We start from the raw sequence: 13,567 nt of genomic DNA on the forward strand, positions 1-13,567 counted from the left end.
GGGATTCTCTATAGGATACTCTGTCTGTAGTATGAGTGGCTAATGCTTAAAGCTATCATTACAACTTGCTAATACAGTCACTCCTCCTTTCTTGCAGACTTGAGGTCCACGGTCTTGAATACTCACGGAGGGAGCAGCCTCTGTTATTTCTAATGAGGTGCGCTCTCATGGTGAGTGACCTGCGTATGCTCACAGGCATGTGCCCCATTCAAGCCTATGGGGTTTGAATATTGGCGAGTCTCTGTTTTCACAGGGGGGGGGGGGGTCCAGAACAGATCCCACACGAAAACAGAGGGCCCAACTGTAAGGTTTTTACTTAAGGGGTTAAAAAAAAATCAAGTGCAAGTTCCTAACTGTCATTTTGCCATTTGTTCGAAAGTTCATATACATGTTTATAGACCATTCAAAATAATTTTGTCCACATTTCCCAGCATATCAGTATACCTTGTAGCATTAAATCTTTATAGCTGTCATATCTATTCCCAGAAAAGATAAAATTGTATTTTAAGTTTCTTAGGGCCCCATTGGGGTTATGGAAAAAGTGGATTTGCCTTAGTTTATCTAAGGGGTGAAACAGATTGCCCCTTTGCTCTGCCATCCGGGCAGCTTCACAGTGCAGTGTTTTGACATGTGGACTGGTTTCTGGGCATTCTGGCATGCTATTTAGACACCGCATGCCACCAGAGCGCCATAAACCCATTGTCTGGCTGTGGTGGGGCAGAAAAGCCAGCTTTTTGCCAGTGCAAAAAGGAGTGTCTGTTTCCTGGTTTTCAGCCGGCAAAAAGGCAGTTTGGGGCCGTGGCATGCGGTTGCCGCAGCCCCAATCTTGCTTTGTCATGGGCAGCTTCATTTGGGGAGGTCTGTTTCACCTCTAAGTTAGGAAGTACTTCTAACTCACACAAGTTTAGGCACCTTATTTTCTCCCCCCCTCCCCCCCCCCCCAACCTCTCTCTCAAAAACTACTCATAGTAGTTCCACAACAGAATGAAATGCCATGTAAAAGACAGGCACTAGAGATGGGAGGAAATCCAGGAAATTGCTTTTCATTAAGGAATAGACTGAACCAGATATTTAATACTAGTATTTAGGGTTCCTGTGGGGAGACATGTAATTCTGTAGAAGATGTTAAAGTTAATATTTTCTGTATTAATTAACAGTAACTTACATAATTATACTGAAAACACAATATTATCAGTTCACAGCACTATAACTTTGACAATAAGCTTGTTCACTTCAAATAAAAGTATGATTTACTGTACACTTGTGAAGTGTGGCCTGTGCAAATCTAATTAGACAAAGTGAAACAGGAAAACAGGCAAAATATAAACAGGATCTTCATAGGGTTCAGTTCAAAGAAATTATTTTCAACTCATCCCTAATTTAGTTTTGGTTGATCCCCATATTAAATGCTGATTAATGAAGTATGGCTTTTAACACAGTAGTCAGAGAGAGATGTCTATGTCTGTACGTCACAGCAAAATTATCAGTATTAATAACAATAATTTGTTTATTTTGGAATACTTAATGAATGTATATCAATAACTTTTTTAAAAAGAAAAGATAGGAGAATATATTTTACATTGCATTTTAAAAAATATAGTACTGTCATTAGTGCTTAATGTGTCTTTTGATTTTTTGACATAGTAGACCCAATAAAGTAACACATGTATATTATACAACATCCATACAATATCTGTTCATGCATGGCATGTGACAGGACATATTAAATATAACATAGCCATGTATATCTTTATCTTTTGGTAATGACAGCAACTCCGTAAAATAAAACAGTTTCTTTATTAATAATGTTAATAAAAAAAATGAATAGTATTACACTGATTCTTTTCATTTAGAACAAAAAACAGCTATGTGTCACTATTGGAAGAATGAAAGCACTAAAACATTTAACAGTTGATCATGGTGATCTCTCTTACCTGGTCTTTAATTTCAAGTTCTCTCATAGTTTTTGTTCTATACTCTCTGTGTTCCTTTTCTACCTCATCCTTCTTCATTTTGGTCTGATTCAATTGATAACGTATTTCTCCACACACCTGTTAGATTAAATAGAAAAGATCCTCCAGTTTCTGGATTCCACAAACAATATTTATTTAGAAGGAAAGCTTTTGATGCCCTCTAGTGGCTATCTTCTCTAGTTACACATTTACTTTGCTATGTGTCTTCAAGTCATTCCTCAAGTACGGTGACTATCATGGGGTTTCCTTGATCTAATTGTCAGTATGAGCGATGCCCTTGCCTCCATTTGTGGTTGAGAGAGTTTGACTTGCCCAAGGTTATCCAGTGGTTTTCCATGGCCAATTGAGTAGCTGAAGCATGGTCTCCCAGTGTGCTAGTACAACACCCAAATCAATATATCATGATCAGTCTCAAATTTTAGTGTTTTAGTATTTTTTTTACACATAGAGTGACATAATAAACACAGTGTTCCATTCTTTCAGACCCAGAATATTTTAATCCTAAGACTTTTCCTGACAGTTCATTTTGTTTACAGGCACTGAGTTTTCTTCTTAGCTGTTGCTTTAGCCCATTTCCCCCTATATTTTTTTACCAGAGAAAGCAAGAAACTTGTTTTTCTAATGAACTGCATTGATGCTGTAGCTGTAGCATGCCCATAAGGGGAGGAGCTATAACCAAACCATTGTGAACTAAAACCTCCTCCAGCTTGGCTGGTGGTGAGGCATGATGGGAATGGTAGTTCATCAGAACCTGGTTCTCCACCCCTGCTTTAACGGTTATGTAGAAAGTCAAGTTGCATATCTTTAAATGTAGTTCTCTTGAGTGATCATCTGTGAACTCACACAATTGGGTATTCCTGTGCCTGTGCATCTTCAGAACCTTCCAGAATAGCTATGCAAGATTTTTGGCAGTAGCTCCACCTGCCCTTGGCTCTATTCTTACTGTTCTGGCTCATTTACCGCAGTTCCAAATGACGCCACATAGCAGCATCCCAAGGACTTAGATGCAAGACACATAAAGAGGGAAGGATGGGTAGGTTTATGTGAGCTCACAGATGATCACTCAGATAACTAGTTACAAACTTACAACCTGTCCTCCTTCTTCATGGACTCTATGATTCACACAACTGGGAGTCTAGCAAGCTATTCACACAAGGAGATGGGTGCAAAAGATATAAATAATTAACAGTTAAACCATAGGATTTTATTAACATGAAACAACAGTGCCCTCAACCAGACAGAATCAGAAATAACAACTTTTAATTTAAACTTGAAGGCAAGACTGCCCTCCAAAAGGCTGCATCAGTTCTGAAACAACAATCTAGTCTGTTGTGTGATATAGAAGTCAGTAATTGTGACACACAGCAGCCCTGCATACACTGTCTAGTGGAATACCACTCAGGTAGGCAGAAGAGGCAGCTACCACCCTGGTACAATGAACTGGGATTCAAAGGGGTGGCTCCTCCCTATATAGTTCATAGGCAATGATTTGCCAAAACCACTCATTTCAAAAACCACTGTATTGACACTGGTTGGCCTAGCTTTGAATCCAAACAACAATATTTCTGCAGTTTGACATTCAGTCAACATAAAACCCAAGGGCTCTGAGAAAGGGTTTTGCATAAAGGCTGGCAAAACTATGTCCTGATTTAGATGAAAAGATGAGACAACCTTCAGCAGGAAGGAGATGTTGGGACAAAAGATAACCTTGTCTTAATGGAAAGAAGATAAGGTAGATCAACTCTCAAAGGACACAGCTTTCCTTGCAGAGGTAATAACTGCAAGGAAGAGAGTATTTCAAGTAAGCTGCCTGATATCACTGGATGTCATAGGTTCAAAAGGCTTCCTGGCTAACTGCAACAACACATACCCTAAACTCCATGGTGGAGTCAGGCCCCAACACAGACAATACATGTTTTTCTATCCTTTCCACCATTGGGTCCTGTAAACAGGAAAGCTGACCAGATAGCTGGAAATACAAGGAGATGACAGCAAGGTAACATTTCACCAGGATCAACAAAAGTCCCAAATCTGAGGATATAAGGAATTACATGCTGAATTCGAGATCAGGATAGGGAGCGCTGTTTTGATGAAAGGAATGATACAAACTTGTCCCAATTTTAGGAATACAACCTTTGCATCCATAGTTTGTGTGAGGCCTCAATGACATTCTAAATTTGAGGAGGCAGTGCTATGAAAGATGAATCCTCCATGTTGTCAGAGAAAAGGTTTTGACATTTGGGCAACTGACCTGCCCTTTGTAGATGGTGAGCAGGTCAGGACAGAAAGAACAGACAGAGGTACGTTCACCAAGCTAGATGCAAAGCATGACTGTCTTGGCTACCATGGCGTTTTCAGAATCACATCTCCTTGGTTTGCTCTCGGTTGGATATCATCCTGGTAATGAATGGGAGGGTGGGAACATGTATGCCAGAGGTCCATTCCTTTATTCCTTTTTTATATCTTTATTGAATTTTTTATAACCTTTACAAAACACTAAAATTAATGAACAATAGGTCTTCACATCTACACCTAGCATACAGACAATCAATCAAGTTGATTTATATCCTATAAAGGTCTAGGTGTTTTCTTGTCTTCTAACAAAACCCATTCCTCTTTGTTTTTCCCCAAGACTATTATCATTGTTACCATACTATTGTATTAAGGGTCCGTGCCAGACTTATAATTATTTAAAATTCTTTCATTTTTAATGTAACTGATAAGAATATAAGTACTAAGCTCAAAAAGAAAAAAGAGGGTGTTTATGTAAGTTCCTCCTTAATATTACATGCCTTAAACCAATATTTTTCAATAGGTTCCCATTCTTTTAATATCTTTTCTTTTGTCTTATTATTCATCATTGCTGTTAATTTATCCATTTCTTTTATTGCCATAATTTTATGGAATCAATAATCCATGCTAGTTAAATGACTTTCTTTCCAGTTCCTTGTCAGGAGAATCCTGGCTGCTATAATCAAATACAAGATTATTCTCCAGTATTTACCCTCATGCTTAGTTCCCATGAAAGATGTCATGTTTAGTAAATATAGGCCCATTACAAACGGGTGTAATAGTACGGACTGGGTCCATACTAGGGTTAGAAAGGGGCGTCACTTCTTGATGTCCCTAACCCTAGTACGGACCCAGTCCGTACAAAATGGCGGCACCCGTTCCACATGGGGGCCACCATGACTACGTCACCACTGCACCGCCTCCAAACGAGGCGGCGCGGTTGTGACGTTGTCGCACTGTGTGAGGGCGCCTAGAGCGCCCTTTCCGCGGTGCGAGAAGGAGTTCCAAAACGGAGCTCCTTCTGCGGTTTGCGTCCCTGGTGCAGCCTTTAGATGGCTGCGCCAGGGACACAAGGGAGAAAGGGTCCAAGCGGCCCCTTTCTCCTCCTCCCCACCACCATCGGGTGTCCTTGGGGCATGAAGCCCCAAGGACACCCCTTTCCAGGCCGCGGGGAAGTGCCTTTTGCCGCTTCCCCGCAGCCTGGAAAGCAGCGGATCGGGGCCTCAGAGGCTGCTGTTGTGGCAGCTGAGGCCCGATACAGCGGGGAAAGGACCGTTTACAGGCCGCCCCAAAGGGGCGCTCTGTAACACCCCATAATTCCGGCACCAGAGGGTATTTCATATTCAAAATTTCCTGTATTTTGTGGTGAATTTTAGACCAAATTTCTTAACTCTGGGACACGTCCACCAAATATGATAAGAGCCTTTAATTTTTTTTGACATTTCCAGCACTGATTGTTACTTAATTTGTAGATCTTGGCAATTTTTAGTGGTGTATAGTACCATCTATTCACTGTCTTTATGTAATTTTCTTTTAAGTCCTGTGAAGCTGTAAACTTGTTAGATTTTCCCCATGTATTTTCCCAATCTTCAAAAGCTATTTTGTGTCCTATTTCCTGTGACCATTTGATCATATACAGTATATGGTGACCGTCTCTTGTTCTAGTTCTCTACTCAAAAGTAGGTTATAGAGTTCGGATATCTTCCCTTTGTCTCTTTCCCACAATGTTTTGTCCAATTCGGTTGGTTCTTTTTCAAAGCCAGTATTCTTTAGGTCCTCTGTATATTTTTGTGCAGTTTGTGCATATCTATACCAATGTATATTTGTACCATTTTTATTAGTTCTTCCCTGGACCTTAATTCTTTATTCTCTTCAATATTCTTCTTTAACAAGTCTTGATATCTAATCCAGTCCTTCTTTCCCTCCCATCTTCCAAAAAAAAAAAAAAAAGCCTCTTGCGCAGAGACCCAGGCAGGTAAAGCAAAATAAAACTTCTTCTTTACTATTTGCCATGTTATTAGTAATGCTTTTCTTACTAGATGGTTGTTAAAGTCCTCTGTTGCAGTGGCTTTGCTATACCATAGGTATGCATGCCATCCCATACTCACATTTGTTGCTCCCAAATTTAGTAATTGCCTATTTTTTAATGTTACCCAATCCTGAATCCAGATTATACTACAAGCTCTATAATAAAGTTTAAGATCAGGCAGTGCACAGCCGCCTAGAGGTCCGTCTTTCTTTAATGTATTTCTTTGAATCCTTGCTTTCTTACCTCTCCAAACAAATTTAAGTATTGTGCTTTCCCATTCCTTGAAGACCTTTGTGTTTGTAATGATTGAGAGGTTTATAAATAGGAACATAAGTTCTGGAAGTATACTCATTTTAATAGCAGCAATCCTGCCCAGTAATGATAAATTATCATCATTCCATTGTTTTAGATCCTTATTTGTTTCCACATTGCTTTATAGTTATCCTCAAACAAGTTTATATTTTTTGCTGATAAAAATATGCCGGGGTATTTTTTTTTCTATTTTGACACCTGATTTTAGTGCTAATTCTTTTCTCGTTTTCTTTTAAGTTCTTTGTCATTATTTGTGTTTTACTTTTATTTATCTTAAATCCCGCAACCCTGCCAAACTCATCTAATTCTCCAAATAGGTGGTCTATATTTTTCAGTGGGTCTTCCAATATAATAACCATATCATCTGCTTAGGTTCTCAACTTATGCTCATGTCCTTTAATTCTTGTTCCTCTAATTTTATTATTTGTTCTTAGTGAATTGTTCAGGACCTCTAAGATCGTAATAAATAATAAGGGGGACAAGGGGCATGCCAGGGGTCCATTCCACCTGAAAATGAATGTGTCACCTCACAAGCCATCCCTATTGAGTTCTGTAGCAGCACTGGTGACATTACTTGTTAAATGGGCTTGCAAAGAGATTGACCAGTGGAATGCCTAATTTATGGAGGATTTGGCAAAAGGTGCTGGGATGGAGCACACATTTTCAGCATGAATCCAAGGAAATGTTGAGTTCATCTGCCAGTGTGTTTTCTTTTCCTGGGACATGTATTGCAAGCAGGAAGATTCTCGTCAAAATACATTAGTCCCAGAGCCATAATGTCAGATGGAACAAAAAGTCAGACCTCATTCCTCTCTGCTTTTTCTGGTAATACATTATCATGATATTACTAGTAATGACCTGAATGGTGTTGCCTTGCAGAAAGGATTCAAAAGTCCAAAGGGCTTTTTCCACTGCCAACATCTTGAGGATGTTTATGTGAAGAGTAGCCTCTTCTGTGCTCCCACCATGAAAGGGGACAGCCTTGGAGGAGAGGGAGGGTCACAGGCAAAGCCAAGACCGTTCTCCAATCCTGGGAGCCCTTGGAATATTAAATCTTTCTTCATGCTTCCAAGGCAGCAAGATAAACAGAGAAGGAAAAGGACTGGAGTGGCTGTAGTGAAGAAGTTGCAGAGCAACAGCAAACACATCCTACTGGAGTGATAGGCAGGACAAGACTGGCCTTCTAGGGTTAGCTCCACCCACTTCCTGCCTATTGGAGTGAGTGGGTGGAGCATAACCCAAACCATAGGATGTGGGGGTCTTATCTACTGGGAAATGAGTACCCAGATTGTTGGGGGCAATTAGCTTACAGTTGTAAACCGCCTAGATACTGTTAGTACAGTATGAAGCAGTATATAAGTGAAGCTGTTTGTCTGTTTGTTTGTGAGTCCAAAGGGAAAATGTGGAATTGGAAAGCTCTTCTTCCCACAGCAAACAATATGAATCATTGATGCAATGGTTGAATCCCAATATGGAAACAGGTGCCTTTGAGATTGAAGGAGACATGCTAGTCTCCTCTTTGCAAAGGTGGAAGGATGGATGAGAGTCATCAACCAGAAGTGTCTGCGTGGAATGTTGGCTTTGGCATCTCTGAGGTCCAGAATGGGATGAAAACCTGCACCCCATTTGCTGACAATGAAATATTGGTAGAAAAATCTCTGATGGATTTAGGTCAGAGGAACAGGTTTGATATCACCTTTGTTAGGAAAGGTATTGTCTGTACTGAGGAGAACACTAGAAGGGGTGTTGCAGATATTATTTCCATTGGGGGATACTTCTCAAACTTGCTGGTATATTTTAGATTATATTAGAATATATTAAAAAAGAAATGGATAAGATATAAAGATCTTACTGACATGCAAAGAAGGAATCTCTAAGATCAAACAACAACAAGAAATAATAATAGGCATAATACACTGCCACTGGCTATTGTACAGACAGCTTAGAGAAAAAAAACCAAGACAAAAACACAACTTTAATGAAAAAGAAACAGAACTAGAATCCATTCTAGTAAGAGATGGCCTGCCAAAGCATAAGAGAAAATCTTTATAAGATGTATTATTATTGGAACCTAACCCCTGATAAAATTTCCAAGATGTACAATAGCAATAATACTGTAAGTGTTGGAAATGTGGAAGGGAGGTGGGTACCTTTCTTTCATACATAGTGGTCCTGTGAGAAAGTTGAATAAATTTTGAAAATTAATCCATAGAACAATAGCGAAAATATTAGGTAAAAAGACTAAAAATGGATCCAGAAATGTATTTACTCAATCTCAAAGACAATGAGTTACTGTATATACTCATGCATAAGTCTAGAAATTTAGGTCAAAAAATTAACCCAAAAAATTTGAGTCAACTTATCCATGAATCAATGTAAGTACTGTATTCTTATTTAAAAGAAGGAACCATCTCCTGGTGAAAAGCAAGATTATATGTGAAGCACCGACCCTCTCTATTCTCTTATCCATCCAGCCTTAAGAGTAAGCACAAAGAGCTATGTCTGCTGGAATTTTTTAAGTTCTTTCACATTGTTTTGCTTTGCTTCATCCTTTAGATCAGGGGTAGGCAAGCTTTTTGAGCCGGGGGCCGGGTTGCTGTCCCTCAGACAACTGGGGAGCCGAAGCCAAAAATTAATTAAATAAATAAATCGGGGCAAATGTAGGATATAATTTTCAAATGGAGGACACTTTTTATTAAAAAATGGAGGACACACAAAAAAATGCTGATTTTTAAAAAAAATGTTAATATAAATGCATGTTTTGGAGGCTTCTATAGACAATTGCCCCCCTTGCCTTCCGCTTGCCCCCCCTTGCCCGCCTCCTCCTGATAGGCCAAAGGCCCCACGCCCTCATGCAATAGGCCAAAGGCTCCGGCAGCAATCGGCAGGAGGACCGGACGGGGGCCGGTCCCAAGGCCTTGCCGGGCTGCATCCGGACCACGGGCCGCAGGTTGCCTACCCCTGCTTTAGATCCTTTGCTATATGCCCCTTACCCTCGACTTATCCACGGGTCATAGCAAAATCCATAATTTTGGCCTGAAAACTTACCCTCAACTTATACATGAGGTCGACTTATAGTTGAGTATATATGACAGATAAGAAACATGGCAGGACCATCTTTTATGACTACTGCTGCTAGACTACTAATTGCACAGATGTGGAGAAGAGACACACTCCCTACAGTAGAATAATAGTTTTTGAAATTCCTTGATATGGCAGAGATGGACAAATTAACCTGATTATTAAGAGATGGTAATATAAAAAACTTTAAGAAGGATTGGGATATAGTTATTAAATTTATACGTACTAGATTGGATGGCTTAGCTATGACAGGATTTATGAATTAAAGCAAGGAAAGTATGGGTAAGAGATAAAGGGAAGAAACTTACTGTAACCTATAGAACTGTCATGGTCAGCCAGACAGAGAATGAGGAGGCGGAGGTGGAACCTGAAGCTGAGCCAGGCCTGAACTCTGCTCTGCCAGCTCCAACAGAACCTGTTCTGTGTCAGGCAACTCAGCAACCCAGCTTCCCAGCAGCAGAGATTCCAGACACAGAAGATATGGACAAGCAGGACGCTGAGGTATTTACCTTTAGCCAGTGAAGGTCTGAAAGAGTGTGCGGTCTAGGCGGCTTTACGAGAAACACTCAGCAATCGGGAAGCACCTGTGATTAGGAACTGGGAAATATAAACAGGTGCTGGACACTGAGCTCCTTTGTCAGATATTATCTGAACTTCCTGGTGAAAGCATGGGCTTTTACAGACAGGCCAAACTAAAGCTGCTTCGGGTCACTTTGGAGGTAAGCTGTTTAAATGACGCATGCATTTTAAGAGGCCAGAAGCTGCGACAAAGCTGCACTCCAGTCCTTAGGACTGGAGCATGGCTTTGGTGAGGCTTCTGGCCTCTTAGGACGCATGCATCATTTAAACAGCGTACCTCCAAAGTGACCCGAAGCAGCTTTATTTTGGCCTGTCTGTACGGCCTCCATGTTTCTTTGACTCCCCTTGTCTTCGTGGACTGAAACCTTGAATCTTGGACTACTGACTGATCTGGACTTTCTGGAACCCTTGACCTTTGGACTGCCTTGCTAATTCTGCCTTGCTGGAGCCTCGGGTTGCCTGACCCTTCTCTACTGGACACTGAATTGATACTTTGATACTGTACTTTGTTTCCTGTATTTGCAAAGACCATTTGTTTTGGTCATAAATCTTTGCTAGGCTGTGTGAGCCGTTATCAGCAGTCTTGGCAGCTTTCCCAGACAAGAACACAGAATTAATGAGTAGATACAGAATATGAGATAAGACTTTTTAATTAAACTTATGTACAAGTGGTCCTAGGTGAGAAAACTTGAGTGATGTGGATTTAGAAGTTTCTTGATGTATGTCTGTAGGAAGGGTATTTTTTTAAAAAAAGATTTGTGTACAGTATCAGGAAAATTAATAAAAATATTTTTAAAATAAATTTATATAAATCATCTGTGATTGTCTTTTCTTATTTTTCAACTGTAACTCTGCCTTTGTGCTTTCTTTCTTTAATAATTTTTCCAAGTCTTTATTTTCTGCTAGAACTATGATGTCTTCTGCATATCTTAAACTGTTGATGTTCCTTCAATAGTCATGTCTCCTTCTGATTCTTATGCTGCTTCACATATTGTAGCATGCAAATTAAACAAATAGAATGATAAAATGCAGCTGTTCCTTGACTCCCTTGCCAACTGGAAATTATTCCATTTCTCTGTATCTGGCCTGCCTCTTCTCTTGAGAACAGAACATCAGGCCAATCAAATATTGGGGCATACCCATTTCTTTAAGAAATCCAAGATTTTTCATGATCTAAACAAAAGGTTTTGTATAAAGCACAGGTTGGTTCTCTTCTGAAATTCTTTGGTGTGTTTCAATATTCCCAGTGCCTCTTCTTCTCCTGAACACAGCTTGGACATCTGACATTGATTGATAGATAGTAAAAGTCTTTGCTGTAGAGTTTTGAGCATGATCTTATTGGCATGAGATATTAATGCAATGGTCCTATGGTTACTGCAATCCCTGGTGTTCCCTTTCTTGTGGACTGGAATGCATATTGAGTGCTTCCAATCTGTGGGGTCACTGTTTTGTTTTCCACATTTCTTGATAGATTTCAGTTAGAACCACTGTAGATTCTGTCTCTGCAGCCTGAAGCATCTCTATTGATGTGCCATCTGCTCCTGGTAATTTATTTCTCTCAAGTGTCCTGAATGCAGTTTCCACTTCATTTTCTGAAAGTGTAGGTTCATCTTCAAATGGGTCTTCCTTGAATGAATGCCATCATTTCAACTCTTATATCCATGTGCTTTTTATTTGTACTTGGTTATGTAATGTATTCCCCTGCTGGTTGTATATCATCCCCATTCTTGGTTTAAATTTCCCTTTCATTTCTTAGATCTAGTGGAAAAAAAGGTCTCTTGTTCTTCCTTTTTTGTCATCATCTTCTATTTTTCCACACTGGTAAATATACTAGTTCTTTGTCCCTATGCCCAGGTCACTGAACAGTTGCATTCAGGGTTCTGACCTTATTTCTGTCATGTTTTGTTTTTGCTTCCCATCTGTCCTGAAGTTCACAAAGAGTTTTATCTGCCATCCATTGAAGTTTCTCTTTCTTTTTTAGCTGTAGATAGTGTCTTTTTCCATTTCTCCTTGACAGTGTCCCAAGCTTCAGTCCAGAGTTCTTCTGGATCCTTGTTATTTAAACTTAATAGTGCAAATAATCTCCTTAAATTGTATGTAGATGTTTTTCAGGCTGTATTTTGGCATGATAGCTGGTTTAGTATTCTTCTTCAGCTTTACCAATTTTTTTATATTAGCAATTCATAGGCTATGCCACATTCCTCTCCTAACTTTCTTATTGCAGAAAGAATGGTGCTTCTCCATCTAATGCTTCCGATTATGTAGGGTATTTGATTTCTATAATGGTCATCAGGTGATGCCCATGTATCCAGTCACCTCTTTGGTTGCTTGAAGAATGTGCTTGCAATGAACAAGCTGTTGATCTCACAAAATTCAATTAGTTGCTCCTCTCCTTCATTTTGTGATCTTAGACCAAATTTTATAACAATGTTTGATTCTACTCTGCTTCTTGCTTTTATATTGCCATCACCTGTGATTACATGCACTGGTAACCTCACAACTTGACTTCTGAAATGCACTCTACACAGGGCTACTCTTGCACCTAGTCCGGAAACTTCAACTAATTCAAAATATGGCAGCCAGAATGGTCACTGGAAGATCTAGAGGTGACCATATTACACCTAAATTAAAGTCTCTTCACTGGCTACATATTAACTTCCAGACGCAGTACAAGGTGTTGGTTATAACCTTTAAAACCCTTCATGGCTCAGGTCCAGCCTACTTACGGGATCACTTTCTCCCATATAATCTGCCCTGCACATTGAGGTCCTCCAATAAAAACCTATTGCAGCCAGCTAAAACTAGGCTGCCTGCAGTTACCCAGAGGACCTTTTATTCTGCCGCTCCCAAATTATAGAATAGCTTGCCAAAGGATATATCTTTTGACTATTTTTGCTATATCTTTCTTCACTATTAGTGCCATCCATTTCTTCTTAGATTTTCATTTCCTAAGTAAAATACTGTGTAATTATGACTCAAAATGTGCCATTCCTGTCCTCTTCAGCTCACTCACCCCAAATACTGCAATGTTTATTTTATTTCTTGTTTTACTGTTTCTAGTTTCCTCTGATTTATGCTTCTCACATTTCATGTTCCTATATTTGTTGTGCAGTTTCAGATTTCTTTCACCTCAAAGCACGTCAACAGCTGAATGTACTTTTCATTTAAGTCCAGATGTGTCATTAGCCATAATGCTACCCATGCTCTGCTGTACTCCAGTATTACCATGTTGAGTGCCATCCAACGTGGGAATTTCATTTCTGCCACTATCTCTTGTTTCATTGTGAATTCTCTTGTCATA

The 13,567-nt window shown here is 39.7% G+C and overlaps 1 protein-coding gene across 5 annotated transcripts in view; it reads right to left on the reverse strand.

Annotated features, from left to right (window-relative positions):
• The window catches only part of SDCCAG8 (SHH signaling and ciliogenesis regulator SDCCAG8), a 180,758-nt gene that overhangs the window by 127,571 nt on the left and 39,620 nt on the right, over nt 1-13,567 (reverse strand). For all 5 annotated transcript variants that reach the window (XM_042446908.1, XM_042446912.1, XM_042446911.1 and 2 more), the window contains exon 12: nt 1,935-2,051. In XM_042446908.1, the coding sequence (XP_042302842.1) occupies nt 1,935-2,051 (117 nt within the window). The remainder of the gene's footprint in view (nt 1-1,934; nt 2,052-13,567) is intronic.

This window comes from Sceloporus undulatus, chromosome 1, assembly GCF_019175285.1.
Source record: "Sceloporus undulatus isolate JIND9_A2432 ecotype Alabama chromosome 1, SceUnd_v1.1, whole genome shotgun sequence".
Taxonomy (NCBI): Eukaryota; Metazoa; Chordata; class Lepidosauria; order Squamata; family Phrynosomatidae; genus Sceloporus; species Sceloporus undulatus.